This window comes from Perca flavescens, chromosome 3 (genome assembly GCF_004354835.1).
Source record: "Perca flavescens isolate YP-PL-M2 chromosome 3, PFLA_1.0, whole genome shotgun sequence".
NCBI lineage: Eukaryota > Metazoa > Chordata > Actinopteri > Perciformes > Percidae > Perca > Perca flavescens.
The window spans coordinates 29680547-29698452 of NC_041333.1; the positions used below are offsets into that span (position 1 = coordinate 29680547).

General features: G+C 41.0%; 1 protein-coding gene across 3 annotated transcripts in view; it reads right to left on the reverse strand.

The window, feature by feature from the left end:
* Nucleotides 1–17906, reverse strand: part of LOC114552224 (chloride channel protein 2) — a 160366-nt gene that overhangs the window by 110525 nt on the left and 31935 nt on the right. For all 3 annotated transcript variants that reach the window (XM_028572872.1, XM_028572871.1, XM_028572870.1), the window contains exon 2: nt 642–783. In XM_028572872.1, the coding sequence (XP_028428673.1) occupies nt 642–783 (142 nt within the window). The remainder of the gene's footprint in view (nt 1–641; nt 784–17906) is intronic.

Below are 17906 nucleotides of genomic sequence, written 5' to 3' on the forward strand. Positions count from 1 at the left end.
ATTTTACCATAATTCTAAAGAGACATTAAATAAAGATGGTTCTTGGAAGCACTAAAATAGGCTTTGTCCACCTGAGCCGAGCGATATTTGAGTATTTCTTTAGTTAGTGATGTGACTGCCTTCTGCAATTAGATCAATATTCATTCCACATAAAGCTGCAACACTCATTCTGATAAATTATATTTTTACATATCAAAACTTTGTAGATGCGTTGTTTCACGGTAAAATAAGAACATGTCATGAAAAGGCCACAAAAAAGCAATAACAGTAGGCTTAAGGTTGATACATATCCTGGTATTAATTCAGGAAAATTATATTGAACATGTGTATCCTAATGTTTCGTGAAGTGAAAAATCACAATGTAAAATGTTGACACTGCCTACAAGCATTACATTATTCTTGAGGTTATACAAAATTCCTCCTAAATTATTGTTTTTTAATAAAAAAAAGTGGAAAAGTTTGAGTTGCTGCAGTTCCATACAGAAGCATTCAAACCATGTGTCATAAATTACAGGAGCTGGATAATAATGAAAAATAATTTGATAGAAATTATGTCTACAGATAGGATTAGCTTCCATTTAAAATGGATGCATTTGAACCGATCATCAGTCTTAGCGTTGACTCTGTGGTAAAAAACTTACTGCGACACTTTGCACAGCGTCCCTTGTCGTACTCCAGCAGGTCGAGGGTCCGGCTGACAGATCGTCTCTGCCCACTCTCCCTCAGCCGAGCCGCCTCCTCTTTGGCGTACTCCCCGAGCTCCTGGGTGTAGCGCCCATACATCTGGAAACCGACACAGTAAGGTTATTAGCTTAAATATTCAATGCACAAACACATTCCACAGGCCCTTCCCACAAGCAGAGTAAAGAGAACATTTATTTCATTTTTATTTTTCCAAAAGAGAAATTCATTGATTTGACGTTTAAAGAACCATATTGCTGTTTCAGTGACCGAATCACGTCGGTATTATCGAGTATTGGTTCACGTAAAATCAAACGGTGCCAAATTTCGGTACCTGAGAGTGCGTAAGCGCAAGTTCATCTGTCCTCTCTGCATGTTGACAGAGAGCCACACACACACACACACACACACACACACACACACACACACACACACACACACACACACACACACACACACACACACACACACACACACACACACACACACACACACACACACACACACACACACACACACACACACACACACACACACACACACACACACACACACACACACACACACACACACACACACACACACACACATTCTCTGCAGTTTTGTTGAAGTCACAGTGAGCCACAGCAATGCCGATAAAGTGGCTTCAAGTGTGGTTACAGTTTTTCAAAACTTGACGCAGACACCATTCACTGTGATATGATATTAATGGCGAGCCGAAAGCAGTCGCGGTGCTGTTGATGTTACACTTCCTGTGAGACAAGTAGGCAAAACAGTGGTTTCTATGCCCTGGGGACTGACTAACAGGCTGAGGTTGTAAGGCAAGGCAACCTTATTTCTATAGCACCTTTAAGCAATAAGGAAATTCAAAGTGCTTTACATGAAACATTAAAGAGCAATTAAAAATGGTCATAAAACAGGCTAAAAAAGAATAATATACAAATACAAGAATAAAAGTTGAATAATCATTCAATTTAATAGATTGTAGGGTTTGGGGGGAGAGAGGGAAGGGTTTTATTTTTATTTAATTTCTGTCAGTGTAAAATATTCTAAATAAATAACAATGTTATAGATAGAATAAATAGGTTTGGAATTATTTTTACAACTGAACTATTTCATTTGTAATTACAGAGGGAAAGTACCAAAAAAAGTACCAGGAACTGAATTTCATGTATCGGTACAGATATTGGTTCAGATGCGAAAGGTACCCAACCCTATTCTTCACTAATCAAATATGGCCACTATGTGAATAAAGTGAGTTGGTGAAAGAATCAGAGCGACATGAAGAGACTGGTGAGAGAGACCGTAGCAAAGACAAATAAAGTGCAGTGCTGCTAACTGGCTGTATTTACTTTTCTTAAACCTTATCATAATCTGGAGGACCTCTGGACCATCACAGCCCCCATGAAGGTCAGATGTCAGAAAAACAATAAATTGAAAAAAATACTTTAAGGAAACACACACACACACTCACAGACTCAGCAATGAACCAAATAACGTCTCATTGGCTCCAAACTATTCAACCTTAACTGTGACCCCAACACACACACACACACACACACACACACACACACACACACACACACACACACACACACACACACACACACACACACACACACACACACACACACACACACACACACACACACACACACACACACACACACACAAAGTCAAGTCAGCAATACAAGAGACAGGAAGTGCCAAGTTTTGTACTGTACACCGCCCAGACACCAGCTCCCCCTTCCATGGTGGTGGACAGGAAAGGAGGGCACTAATGATTTCCTCTTGGACACCCGTCACAACACAGCAAGGTCTTTAAACCCGCCTCAACAAAGTCGTCAAGGCTTTTCATTAATTTCATTTCAGCAGCATGAGAGTTGCTGATGAGACATATTTCTTTTCCTGGGATTAGAAAAATAAACGTGTATAAAGACTTTGAGTTGTGCCAGGTCCTGCCTGCAAGATGTCAGAAGACCTTCCTACCCACAGCACGTCGACCATCTTGCCACCTGGTCCGACAGCAGCTTCCTTGACCTTAATGTCAGAAAGAGCAAGGAGCTGTGTGGGAGTAGGCGGCTCGTCTTTCAGCCTTTTATTATGAAGGGGCAGGAAGTGGAGCAGGACACTCACTTTAAATATCTTGGAACAATTATTGCCAATAAACTCACCTTTCAGACCAATGCAGACTACATTGAGAAAAAGGCAAGGCAGCGGCTCTATCTCCTCAGGAAAGTGAGGGCCAGCAAACACACCCTGACCATGGTCTACAGGTCACTCACGGTGAGAATTCTCACCCTAACATTGTGTCCTGGTATGGGATCTCTCAGTTACACAGATGAATTAGCTGACCCAGGTGGGTAACCAGGCCAGCAAGCTCATTGGACATAAACAATTTCAACTTCAAACTCTTTACGACTAGTCACCACGGTCTATAATGACCCCACCCACTCCCTGCACTCATCATTCCAGCTGTTGCCATCTGGCAGGAGACTCAAGGTCCCGCTCGCTAGGAAAAATGGGTACAAGAAGTCATTTGTGCCCTCTGCTGTGACCATCCTAAACAGAGCCATAATAAATGAGCACTGCCGCTACTGAAAATGCATTTTATGTATTTTAGCTGCCGTTTACGTTTAGCAGTTTTGCTGTACTGCCAGAATGCCATTTCATGTAATGGACAATAAAGTTTTCTTATCTTATCAACACACCGCATATTTGAACTTCCTAGAATACAGCCGTAACTCTTTAGAGTCCAAACCATGCGTTGCACAGTTGAAGTCCACAGTGTGAGTGGAAAGTGTCAGATGGAAACAGGGAATGATTGAATATACAATAATGTAGCCTCATTCCTAAATGCGTAGTGTTAGACTATCCAACTTCATAAAAGTCCATCTGCATGTGAGAGGGCCCAGAGTGTATCAGACTACATGCAGTTTTTCAAATGGAATACAGTCTGTTGGGCACATTTCAGCAGAATCTGCATGTCTTAGCTGCAGTGGATTTTCATTTTTTTTTGAATGACGCACAATCTTAAAATTTTATTTTGCTTTATTTGGGTTGCTGTTGCCTTTGTTGTACTTGGTGTTGATATTGGTGGTGGCAATGTCATTGGTGTTATTGTTGGTGGTGGTGTTGGTGTTGGTGTCAACGCTAATGTGACCCAAATAATAATTAATAATGATAAATATGGCAAGAAAATAGGGTATATTTGCGAGTAGTAGGTGGACACTCAGGCTGTCATTTTTCCAAAAATCAAGTCAGAACAGATTGACTAAATTCCCATGCATGTCAGGACAAAACCCTGGAAGCAGGCTTACATTTCTTGGAACCTTGCCCCTATGGCCTGACGGAAGAAAAGTGTTTAGATAACATACACACAAGCACGCCACACCAGAGGTGAAAAGAGTACAAAAATATTCTACTTGAGTAAAAGTAATATTACTGTGATGAACTTTGACTTAAGTACAAGTAAAATTACTGGAATAAAAGTAAATAATAGCTCATTCAATATTTACTCAGGGTAAAAGTTACTTAGTTACTTTTTAACAGCGAGGGGAGATATACTTTTTATATTTATACAATATCTTATTTATAATTGTTATAGTAAATTATACATTTTTAATTAAATCTCTGTCTTTTGCAATTTGATAAGGGCACAAAGCCATTTCGATGTTAGTTTGCTGACAGATACTTTGCCAAGTTTTTTATTTACCTTTGTTTACTCAGTAATGAATGTGATTTAAAATGTAGCAAAGTACAATACTTTAAACAAAATGTACTTAAGTAAAAGTAAAATTACAGATTGTATAAAGTATACAAAAACACACACACTTACACAAGTTCACTGTTGTGTTATTGGGGTCAACAATTAACAGCAGGTTGACTGAGCGGTACAGAATTTTAAATTGTCGAACTGTCAGTCTAAACAGAGGATCAAGGACATTTACCTATAAATGGCAAGTACCATTTCCCAGAGAGGATGGGTTCAACTCAAACGGTCAGAATACATATTTGACTATGACATAGGTCGACTAGGTTGTTTCTGGGCGCTGAAACCCTGTCCTGTGCAAGTCCCGTCCATGTCAAACATGCTTGGTATTTGTAAAGCTTTGCCAATTGTGACACAAGGATCAATACAATTTACAGCAGCCTCTCTGTCACTGGTACCACTATTCACATCAGCAACAGTGCAAACTTTATCAAATGGATCAGGCCAAACGTGATGGTTTCTCACTTATTCTCAATGCCATTACAAAATCATCTAGAACAATAAAAATGTAACAAGCCTGAAAACAATATTGCTGTATGTCTCTACTTAAGGCCTTAAGAATGGTTCAAACTAAGTGTTTGTTAAATGGTCCAACAGTGTGTGAAACCCCCAAACTGGCGCTCAATTCGGAGGCACTGCATCCAACAATTTTCTGAACTTTCCACAGTAGACAATATAACAAAATTTGAGGTAAGCGACCACCTGCCTGTTCCAAGATGACCACTTGACCCGAGTGTTCTCTCCTTTCCCCTCCTTCTGCAGAGCGGATGAAAAGACCCCCCACCCCTTACCACAGTAGCTACAGACTGCTCCTTCAGCGGGGAGCACCTGAAAATGCCCGACTCAAGCTTATCCAAGGATCTGTGGAGTTATGTGTTGGTTCAAAGCTCCGAGTTGCGATCCTGATGTCAGCTGTGGCCATTCCTCTGCGGTATTGGATAATATTTAGATATAATTGATTCTGATTGAGATTGTGCTCATCAATTCCGGTTCTTACTGAATACTGTTTGCTATTTGTAACATTAAATAGGTAAGAACAGAAACACAAAATATTTTCTAAGCAAAAACCATCTTTATTTTGAAATATAATACATATTCTCTCTCTTCCTATGCAAAAGTTGGCTGTACATTGATTTGTACTTGGGTTGAATGTACAGTAATACTGTTAATTATTCTCAGGCAGGGGTGACCTCTAGCTCACCCAATAAGAGTGTTTGCTCCATGTAGGCTGAGTCCTGCGGCGGCACGGGTTCGAATCCGACCCGCTGCCCTTTGCTGTGTGTCATCCCCCATCTCTCTCCCCCTTTCCGGGCTATCCACTGTCAATAAAAGGGAAAAGCCCCCAAAAAAATAGTCTTTAAAAAAAAAAAAAAAAAAAAAAAGAAGATTCTCAGGCAATATGAGTACAACTAAAAACAACAATTCTGTGACGATTTTGCAGGAAATCCTCTTGTTAGACAGACTTTCACCCTTGCATAGTTATTTTTATGCAGTGATTACATTTTGCTCCATCATGTATGCCTTTTGACAAGTTTAGCAATACTTTTGAGCACTAGCTAGATAAGCAAAGACAAAAAGCTTCCTGATAAATCCCTATTCTTAAAAAGTAGACCTGGTTCCAATTCAAAGCCCTTTCTCAACACCAAAACGTATTCGGTAGAAAGGATTAATTGACTGAGAAGTCTCAAAATACCTCGCCAGATCCATGTAAAAGTCCAAAATGGGAGTAAGAAAGGAATGAACACAAACGGACAAAAAAAAAAAAAAAAAAAAAAATCAAGAAGGGAAACATTTGGGGAGCGATTTGGGGTTTCCGACATGAAATGCCAACCGCTGTTCTACCCAAGATGCCATTCTGCATGGCATTCTTGGCCACATTCATGATAACCAACCCTAAGTTTTAATTACGGAAGGAGACCTCAAACGCAAAGCAAACTCAAAAGACCCAAAAAACAAGAGGGCAGAAATAGCCTTTCTGACATGCACCCCCTTCAAACTTGCATCCAAGCGGAGGAAGAAAACAAACAGACCCATCCAGAACAAAGGCATTAGTGGTTGAAAGCCTATCATTATGTTGAGCATAGTCAGAAACGGGCGCTCGGCTGAGCCTGTCTGCCTGGGTTAATTGATCCCAGATGAACGGGTTGTCCTGGCTGCTGGGGCAAAGGCCAGGGCACGGGTGACGAGTTATTCCAGCATCGATATAAGGAGTATTAGTCCCTGGAAGAATCAGGAGACACTACAAAGCAAGATAAAAAATGTGACTTGTTGCGAGGCCATAAGACATTTCTACCCAAGAGTTCCACTTTCAAAATGTATCATGGAAGAAACAACACAGGTCAATGTCTAACTGACAAACCTGTATTAGAAGCAGGGTTTCATTAGTATTTATATAAACTTTTTTTTATAAATTGTTTGAAATGGTCTTTACACCCCGACTTATGGGATCTGAAAAAAAGAGCGAAAAAGATTTGTCCTCTATAGCTGTTGTAATCCTGTAAAAAACGCCCACCAAGCTTAGAAAGAACCAATGAAATGCCTCCTTGCCCCGCTGCGCATACTCTACCCCTCCCGTGTACGACCCTGAGCTCAATGCGTGTCATCGCCGCATTGCTAACAGTATTCCTGTTTGTTTTAAACATTTGGTATGAAAATATTAGGTGTTTGCTTACCGGTGCATGAGACATGTGGCCCCTTTGGGGCAACGTCTAGCTCATCCAGTGGAGTGTGAGCCGCATGTTCTTGGCAGCGGCCTGGGTTCAAGTCTGACCCGCAGCCCTTTACTGCGTTAATATTTGCTAGATTGCTAGATTACCCACCCTGCCTTTAACAGGTGACAGGTTAGCCAAGGCAAAAAACATAAATATCAGGGTTGTAAAGATTGCACATATGATTTGGTATAAGCTTGTATTAACACAGATACGACTACACTTATACATGGACCAAGAATTGACCGATGGCCCAGTTCTAACGTTATGATTTGGTTGATTGAAAACCAACTTTTGCTGTCAATCAATCAATGAAGCTGCTGCGGTGTGTGCAATGCCGTTTAAAGAGACGGGTGTGTGTATATGTATGTGTGCGTGGGAAACTTGGACAACAGCCTCGCTATTTGTGTGATAAAGGACTTGGTCATTCATGTTCGGGGTGGCAGGAATCAGCCAATCAGCTCCTTTGTTTGAGTTTGCAGTAAAAAACATGCAGACTGGTTTCGTTTTTGGCATTAGCAATGAGAGGATTACATCGTGGATATTGTAAATTGTACTAGCTGTAGCATGAGTCATCCATCCATGTGTGCGTGCGTAACGTGAGTAGACTGGTATAAATAATTATATATAGATATGTATTTGGGTGTGTTAATTTTATATTGACGATTGTATGTTCTAAGATGTTCAGTTAGAATATACTACATTAGCATAAAAATCAGCAGTCCCCCTGCCCCATGCCAGATCCCACTTAACCCCTGCATTAGAGATTATGAGACATTTTAGGAATTCTTCCAGGATTTAAAGCAACATATGTAACTTTTAGCACAAGCTGTAGTTCCAATTAGACAACCTTGTGGGGGACCAAAGCGGAAAAAGTTACATAGTGTTGCTTTAAAAGAATCAACCTTGTTTTTGTCGGTTGGATTTGTAAAAGTTTCACAAACTCACGAGTCATAGCATTTTCTCAACACAGGGGATTATAAAATCCTTCAAGTTCCGTACACCAGAACTGAGGTCATGAATTTTACACGCAACATGAGTGATTAAGGACTTCCCTGGCAAAATTGTTTACGATTCTGAGCTCTGTAAGGATAAAAACAACAGGGGATAAGAAAAGGAAGTCATGTTTTATTGTTAAGAAAAATCCAGGGAGCGAAGAAAAAAAAAAGTCAAGAGAAGAGGGCAGAGAAAGACTAACGTGCTGATTGTCTCAAGGAGCCAATCAAGGAGCTCAGCTGGAAACACACCTTCCCCTGGTTCAGTCACTCTGAATAGTTAATGAGTGAATCAGCCCAGGAGATCATGGTTACAGTGGACACACAAAATATGTAATGATATTATTTTCTATTTTTGTAGGGACAAACAACTGTACTGATCAAACACACAATACTGTAAATGAAGGGGTCACTGGATAAAGACAAGAGCTTGTGTGTGTGTGTGTGTGTGTGTGTGTGGCATTGCGTGTGTGTGTGTGATCTTGTGTGGCACTGCGGGTGGTTCAATGCCGAATACTGTACATACAAAACACCCAAATCAGGCAAAGCCATGATTTGTTTGTTTTGCCATGGGGACCTCAAATGAGGGAACAAGAACCTAAACATACAAGAACGGGACTAGAGAGCTGATAAAACACACACAGGTTTGTGGCACTATCTTTGTGGGGACCCATCATTGACATAATGCATTCCCTTACCCTAACCATCACAACTAAATGCCTAACCTTAACCCTTACCCTAAAACATAACCTACATCTAAGTCTTAACCCTCAAACAGCCCTTTAAACTTGTGGGGTCCAGCATTTTGGCCTCACAAAGCTGTCGGGACCCCACGAGTGTACCCCATGAATACACACACACACACACACACACACACACACACACACACACACACACACACACACACACACACACACACACACACACACACACACACACACACACACACACACACACACACACACACACAGTCTACCCCAGATGACCAGAAGCCTCACACACACACACACAGTCTACCCCAGATGACCAGAAGCCTCACCGTTCAAGCCCAGTATACCACTACTTACATCAGCTGATGAGCTCCATGACTGTGTGTGTGTGTGTGTGTGTGTGTGTGTGTGTGTGTGTGTGTGTGTGTGTGTGTGTGTGTGTGTGTGTGTGTGTGTGTGTGTGTGTGTCCACTTCTGAGTGTGTAAATGTGTGTGTGAAGAAAAACAACACAACACACACAAAAAAACTCAAGATCGCCATACACTGTGTAATCTTACCACTATTACTTACAGTTAGCTGACACCGCCGCATACGTGTAGTTACCATTGTTACGCATCTGGTCTGAGGCATGTGATTGGTGAGAAGCCAGGTTCAACCTGGCCTCCCTGGTATTTTTTTATTTACGATGAATTGACCATTCAATGTCGAGCTCGGTCAAACCTGGCCCCAATCTGATTGGCTGAAAATGTTTACTTTTTCTCTTAGGGATGCCAGGAAAAGCTGACAGAGCACAGACAGGACTGCACCACGCACACAGTGGAAGAGGGGCGCCGTTTTGCTCCACAAGCTAAAGAAGAAAATGATAATGGAATGTTTTGATAAGGGAAATGGCAAAATCAGTAAAACACAACCATGGGAATCATAAATTTAGTTTTTATATTTTAAATTATGTTTTATATTTTTATGGGGAGGCCAGGCTTCCTTTGGCCTCCTAGAGAAACCGGCACTGCTGTGGAAAGGAAGGAAGAAGAGAACTGTAAAAAGAATCATTGAGCAATTAATCTAAACGAGGGACTATGTGAGGGACTGAAGGAAAAAAGGCTGAAGAACGAGACTGTGTGGGACAGAGGAGGGAATTTGATGGCGTGAAGACTTTTTAACAAGGACAAAATTGTGGTGGAGAACACCAGGTCCACTGAGTTTTTTTAGGTTCACAGAATGTTATTCAACACTTTAACACCTTTGTGTTATTGTGATGGCTGGATTTTCCATTTCAAATTAAGCATATTTAGGGGGAAGTCCTAGATCAACACATCTAAACTTTAGCAGTAATAATAATAATAATAATAGCAATTTCACCTTCAGCTACACTGGCTCAAAACATCGCAAAAAGATCTGGACATCTGACATTTTGGATTTAAGTGCAAGATAAAAGTAGAAAGATGAGTACACACCCTGTGACCCTGTGCTGAAATGTGAGTCATTGGTCTTGATGAACAATACATGAGCTGATATATAATTCACAATAGGGTAGTCTATTATTTGCATTTTGCATTCGATAGGATGTTGCATGACTTTTTTGTCAGGAGTGGAACCAATAATAAAGCTGGCAGTCCAGTAGGAAAATGTGTAAAATCAGTTTTGGAGTTTGACTGTTAAAGGTTACTCTTACACTCTGCTGTAAGCAGGAGTAAGTCACTAAATAACTGCGTCTTGTGTTTTTCACACTCCGCAAGGAATTTTTTTTTTTACTTCTAATTTCCCTCTTTAGAACATTCTTGGGTGTAGTTCTTAGAAGTTTTATGCATACAGGCCCTGATCCCAAATTTACCCTACGAATAGCAAGAATGTACTCGTAAAATAGATTCAAAGAGAGCATCAAACATAGACCTAAAAAGGAGAATGGCTGAGGGAGTGAGATGTGAAAGGATGTACAGTAAATAAAGGTTTCCCAATTTTCATGTGGGGCACGCCGGGTGGGGGGGGGGGGTAGGGGGGGGGGGGGGGGGGGTAATAGGGAGTCTTGTGTGCTTGTGCCAGGCTGCCATGCCAACCCTCTGGGCCTCTCTTACACTGACCCAGCGCTGGACAAGCAGATGGATAAAAAGAAGGTAGGATGGATGGATGGATGGATGGATGACAAATAAGAGGCAGGAAAAGCTACAGGAGGTGTTTTGTGAAAAGCAGTGGGGCAATGATGGACAGATTACAAAGAAAGGAATAAAGAAAAAAAAAAAAAGGAAAAAGAGAAGGGGTTAATGTGTGTGTAGGAGGGGGCGTTTGGCGTTATATAAAGAATCCATCCCACAATGTGAGTTGAATTTAGATTTTAACTGCATTCGGGAGGAGGGAGGACTCAGGGAAAGAAAAAAAGATGGAGGGAAGAGAGAGGAAGATTAAAAGAGTGCAGCTGTGAACGCCGGAGGAACGGCTGGTGATTAATGATAGAGCCTTCACACCTGTCTGATGTTAGTGCTATGTGGAGAGCAAAGAAACACAGTGAATTACAGTACACACACACACACACACACACACACACACAAATGCACACAATAAATTGCAAACACAAATATCCTATATCTTGTATTTCTACTCGAGTTCTGCAATATACATATTAATTATGCTCTAGCGTTCCAGTTCAATTAATGATTCTTCAGTCCAATAAGCTACAATCTCCCAGAGGACAAACTAAGCACTCTAACTTCTTCCACTCATCGCTCTGTTGTCTATATCAGTTGCGTGCAGACAGAGGAGCAATGATGCTGTATCTCAGAGACCGCATGAATCTCCCTCCCTCTCTCTGTCCATTGCTGCCTCATTCTGTCTCTGTCTATTGCGGTCTCGTTCTCTCGGTCTAGTAATCAGTTCCAATCGCCGCCTGGCAGCTGCACATTGGTATCAGTGCCACGTCTTGTAGCCACAAGACACGCTACAGACCCAGCAAAGCACGGTAATTCACCTGTGGCCCTTGTGTGTGTGGATACTGTTCCATTACAAAACTGGTCTGCCTGGCAGTAAGCTATGCCCTCTTCTTCCTCTTCTTGTCTGTCAGAAAGTTTTTATGTATGCGCGTGCGTGCGTGCGCGTGCGTGTGTGTGTGTAGCAGGTGCACTCTCCTGCCTCATTGAGAAAACCCATATTTACTTGGGCACATTCAACTCTGCTGGCAAATTGCACTCCTTCTCTTTCCAAACACTTCACTTCCATCACTCTCCTTCCAAGGTTTAAAGCCACACGCGGATTTGAATGCCAACACCCGTATTGATCTGTTTTTGAAACAGCTTTTAGCCAATTAATTGTACTGCATAACTTTCAAGCTGCTATGGTCGCAGTTTTGACATTAACAATGACTGCATGAAGCCTAATGTTTAAAATGTGTCTTATTGATGAACCCACTGATAATCATCCCTCTCTGCAGGGACTCTGAAGTTCCTCTCAGCTCTACGTTTTAACATCTTTCAGCTCATTGCTTTTGTTTTTCTGGCCCACAACTTTACCTTCTTAGGTTCACTCCCACCGACAATTAGAAAGGGACCCTAGTCCCACCTGATCCCAAACACTTCCGAGGATTATAAGAACAGATTCAAAATGTGAAGTGCAACCAACTGACGAACAGCCACGGTTGAAAACAGTAACAATCTATGAAATGAAATTCGAAATTTGACAGTTCATGCTCTCCATCTCACTTTAAAAACATTTTTTATATGATACACCCCATGATCAGAGGTAATATAGAGTCTGCCAAATCCAACTGAATAGTACACATAATGACACACAGACCCGAGACCTGCAGCAACAGAAGAATTAGGTCGAATTTGAGCCAGCCTAACTTGAGTTGTGAGAGTTAAAACGCCTTTGAAATGGCGTTTAGACAAAAGCAGTTTTACAATAAAGTAGTTCATTCAAGTTCCATCATGAAAAAGTTTCAGGTGGCTTAGCAGCTTCTTAAAGCAGAGTGAGAAAAGCTTTACAGGAAGTTTTCGTACATACTGGGATCGCTGGTCAGACATTGGATATGAAAATAACAACAAAAGCATATTATTCGATCACTGTGGTCCAATACTTAAGACATATTTCAAAGCAAATATTGCCATAATGCTGTTCCTCAGTTTTTTTTCCTAAATCCCATCCCTCTCCATCTACCACATCTCTTTTTACTGTATCCATCCCACACACACATACAGAGAGTCAGAATAAGGACAGTGCAGCGAGCAGCGAGGGTGTCATGTCAGCAGAGAAGGCGTTCTGGTGGACGGATTCCCATTAGGGGACTTGTTCAGGTGACATGGCTGACGGCAGTGTACTGTGACTCAAAGCACACTGACGTCAACATAGCTCACATTGTGCTTGCGGAGTAAAAATAAACGGGAAAGAAAATCATTCCCTTCACCATGGCCCTCAAGCAGAGTTTATAACGTAATGGCACTGAAGGTAAAATAAGCAGCTAATTTATCAAAATCTGTGCAATGTGTTAAAAAATGGTCCTGTTATCGCTTGGGTTGCACACGCTCAGGGAAGTCCTCTGTGCATGTCAACTGGAAAAATCAAAATCAAATTAGTTTGCACTCCATTTGATGCTGTCAGACTTCACAGTTAACACTTAAAACAACAGGCCACACCAGCAATAACCAGGGGCGTCGGACTGGGGGGAAAAAGGGGACTGAGTACCCAGGGCCCTCATGTGAGGAGGGCCCAAAAAGATGCTAGAATGAATAGCTGTGGATGCGGGGAGGGGCCCATAGAAAATGCCTTTCTACAGGGCCCAGAATGTTGTGGTACACCCCTGGATATTACATCATATTTGCATGAAGTAGAGGGCACATGCCAAAATGCATTTCATCCGAAAGTCTGATTGCAAATTGTCTAGATAGATTTGCTCTTTGAAAGGTAAAGCTTTCCAATATTAACATCTTAGGAAGCAGTGGACAACCCGCTCTGCCTCCTGATACACAGTGTAAATATGTATCCTCTGTGATACTTTAGACTTTTTGCTAAAAAGTCTGATGTACTAGTGATTCTTTTTAATGATGGGAAAAAAAATCAAGTAATTTTTTTTTTTTTTTTTTTTTTTTTTTTTTCAAGTCGATTTATCTTTTCTTCTATATATGTCAGAGTAATGAAAAATGCCCTTCTGAGCGTCCTGGAGCTGAAGCTGACATCTTTAATTGATGATGATGATTGTTTTGTCCAAGATATTCAATACTGAATGATACAGCAGAAAATCCACACATTTCCAAAAGTTGGACCTAGCCCATGTTTTGCATCTTTGCTTGAAAAATGACTTTAAAATCAATTATAGAAAGTGCAAATGCAAAATGTCAATTCATATTCTTCTCAACTGACTGATTAATCAGTTTCAGCCCCAGTTTGCACAGAGGCCAATCACTGTGTACATGCAACCCATCCATATACTTACTTTCCACTTTAGCTTGACTCTTCTTGAGATGCTGAATTGAACTCAGTGTAACAATACCATAATTAGGGCCAAAAGTTGAAAATGGGCCATAAAGTAAAAGAAAAATTACTTGACCACTTTTACACTTCCCCAATTCAATGTACACATGTATTCCAGTGATCAGTAGATAACACAGGCCATGGGATGTTTTTTTTTGTATCATTACATTATCATACATTATCACTTTGTCAGGATGGGAATGGAGGCCATTCATGAAAAGATTGTTAACAAAATGAACCATGTCAATAGGGGCCCAAGCTGTCAATTGTGTTAATCGCCATATGAACCGCTACTTACAGTACCAGTCAAATGTTTGGACACACATTCTTATTTAAGTGAATGGGAAAGTGTGTGGGAGCCAGAGAGCCAAGAGAACATCAAAATAGTGATATCAACATGTCAATAATGCAGCGGTGGGGATATACAACGCTTCTTTCTCATTTTCATATGATGGTAATGAATCGAAGATGAAGTGAGGCAACAGTAACATAACAGACAATGGAGTCCCAGTGAGAAAAGGGGTGAGACTGAGGGGGGGGAAAGGAGGGAGAAAAGACATTTTGTGCACAATGACCTCCAGTGTTTCTCTCTCTCTCTTCCTTTTTGTCTCTCACACATGCTCTGTCGGGACGTGGGAAGGCAACTCCATGGCACTGCCCTATACTGGCCCCAAAACACACACACACACACACACACACACACACACACACACACACACACACACACACACACACACACACACACACACACACACACACACACACACACACACACACACACACACACACACACACACACACACACACACACACACACACACACACACACACACACACACACACACACACACACACACACACACACACAAAGTCATCGCTGACATCTGACTAAGATAACACAGCTGTGACAATAACTGGCCTGAGAAAGTGATGAGCCAAAGACTGGAAGACAACAAAAAAAGACAAAGTCAGACAAAGTCCAGTTGAGAAAAAGACTAGACTAGAAAAGACTAGATGTGATAGAACAAGTGGTGTGAAGAGGTGGAGGTGGAGAGAGCATGAGAAAACATTATGTAGAGAGAGAGAGAAATATGAGAATCATAACGTAAACAGACCTCCACAGAGTGTGGGAAAGAGAGAAAGAAAAAAACAGAGCACATCAGAAAGTCCGATACAGTACCAGGTGAGGGGATGAATAATAGAACAAGAAACACACACACACACACACACACACACACACACACACACACACTGACAGACAGACAAGAAGAGGAAGAGGAGGGAACAGCTTACTGCCAGGCAGACAAGTTTTGTAATGGAACAATATCTGTAATGGAATAAAGGCTGCCTGACACAATATCCAATCAACCAGTGTGTGTGTGTGTGTGTGTGTGTGTGTGTGTGTGTGTGTGTGTGTGTGTGTGTGTGTGTGTGTGTGTGTGTGTGAGAGAGAGAGAGAGAGAGTGTGAGTGAGAGTGTGAGAGAGAGAGAGAGAGACCTGCAGCTATCAGCACACAGCTGCATTGCAAACTGCCACCACCCACCACTACATCCTTCTATCCAATTATTTTAATAAGAGCCATCTCACTTTGCTTATTGAAGCTGTGTTCTGTGTGTGTGTGTGTGTGTGTGTGTGTGTGTTTTCTTATGATCAAATCTGAAATAAAATCAACAGGTCTTTATATTAAACGGAGCTTATAATAGTACATTAATTAAAACAGTAGAAATGAAGATAGGAGGATGAGAAGGGGAAGCAGAAGAAGGAAAATAAGGAGGCTAAGAAGATAATGAACAACAACAACAACAACAACAACAACAACAACAACAACAACAACAACAGGAGGTAGAATAACACTAGAAGAGGAAGAAAAATTGGAAGGAGGAGAACAAAAACAAGAACAGGAAGAAGTAAGGAGGAAGAAGAATAAAAAAAATAAAGAACAGGGATGAGGAGCAGAAGAAGAAAAAATCTTGACACCAAGCTGGAATGAGAACATTATTTTTTTAACTATTCTGGGAAGAAAATATTACTAAAATAATAATTCCTATGCTGGGCATACAAATATCTTGATGAATTCAGGGATATAAATATAGTTTGAATATACTGTGGACGAAAAACAATATTTTGGATAACGAATTAGGGTCTCACAGGATATACTGCATAACTGAACTGTTAATTGAAATTACAATGAAGATGGGAGTTCTGCTCAATAGCACCAACAGTCTGAAAGTACACCGAGTACACACACACAAATGAGGTGTTGTTTGGTAACACACCTAGAAATGACTTTGAAGGGATTAACCTCCTTAGCTTTGTCACATGAGAGGAGATTAGCTCAATTAAATTAACACACACACACACACACACACACACACACACACACACACACACACACACACACACACACACACACACACACACACACACACACACACACACACACACACACACACACACACACACACACACGAAAAGAAAGCATTTGAGCAAATCTTTTGTGTTGAAATAAAAGCAAAGTGGACAGAAAGCGCACAGGGGAAGAGAGGGACAGTACTGAAATGGTTAAACCAGCAGATATAAGTGCGTCAGTGTTTGTGTTGTAAACAAATCTTACACTAGAGCAGGGAATAAGAGCAACGTTTGTCACTAAAGTCAGAAAAGGCCAATCTAATCTCTTTTTTATAACCTAGACAGTCTACATATATTGATCTGGCATCAGTGCGGCATGGGCCTTGTGGAAATAATTGTCGGAATACCCCCAACCAGCCCTCAATCTCTCAAATAACAACTGAGCTAAGGCACTTGGACAAGGGACAATGAAAATGTTCCACTCTTGTGCCTTGGTAAATCCACTTAGCAATTACGTCATTACATTCTGGAGATGAGAGGCTATTAAAGAAAAACAAAAAAAAGTGCAGAATATAAATTTTCTTTATAACAATATTATGTGCCACATTTCCAATCTACACCAAAAGCAGATAGAGAGGAAACAGCAGAAAGCTCTCTCTTTGCCAAGTGTTATGCTAACATCATAATTCTTCGCTTTCGGCTCGCCATTATATTATATTGCAGCAAATAAAGCAAAAAGTACCGAATTCTGTACACAACCCTAGTTAGCATGCTAAGATGCACTAGCACTAAACACAAATAAGTACAGATGACACTCATGGAAATGGTTAAATAAACCTGGTTAAATAAAATCAGATATGCTAAGGTACTGATCAAACTGCTTGAGGCAAGAATTCAGTGAGGGTTAACACCAAATATATCCCAAAACACAAGACTGCACACTGAGTGAATAGTCTTCCAAAACATGTTCAATCTTTGGTAAAAGTCAGCTTTCCAACACTATCTCTGCAGAGGTCTGTCCCTTCAGCTGAGGTGGAATATGTGACTGAACTGATCCCAGTTCACACTCTGAGGTTACGATAGTAAAGCGAGAGGTCAGAGTGCTGCAGCTGTCTTTTGTCATGGAGTACGGCAGGACAATAACATAATTGGCTCAGTCACATAGTGGTTATGCAACAGAGAGAGAGGGACTGCCATTGCATTCATGTGCTGTAGTTTCAAGAAAATACCATTCA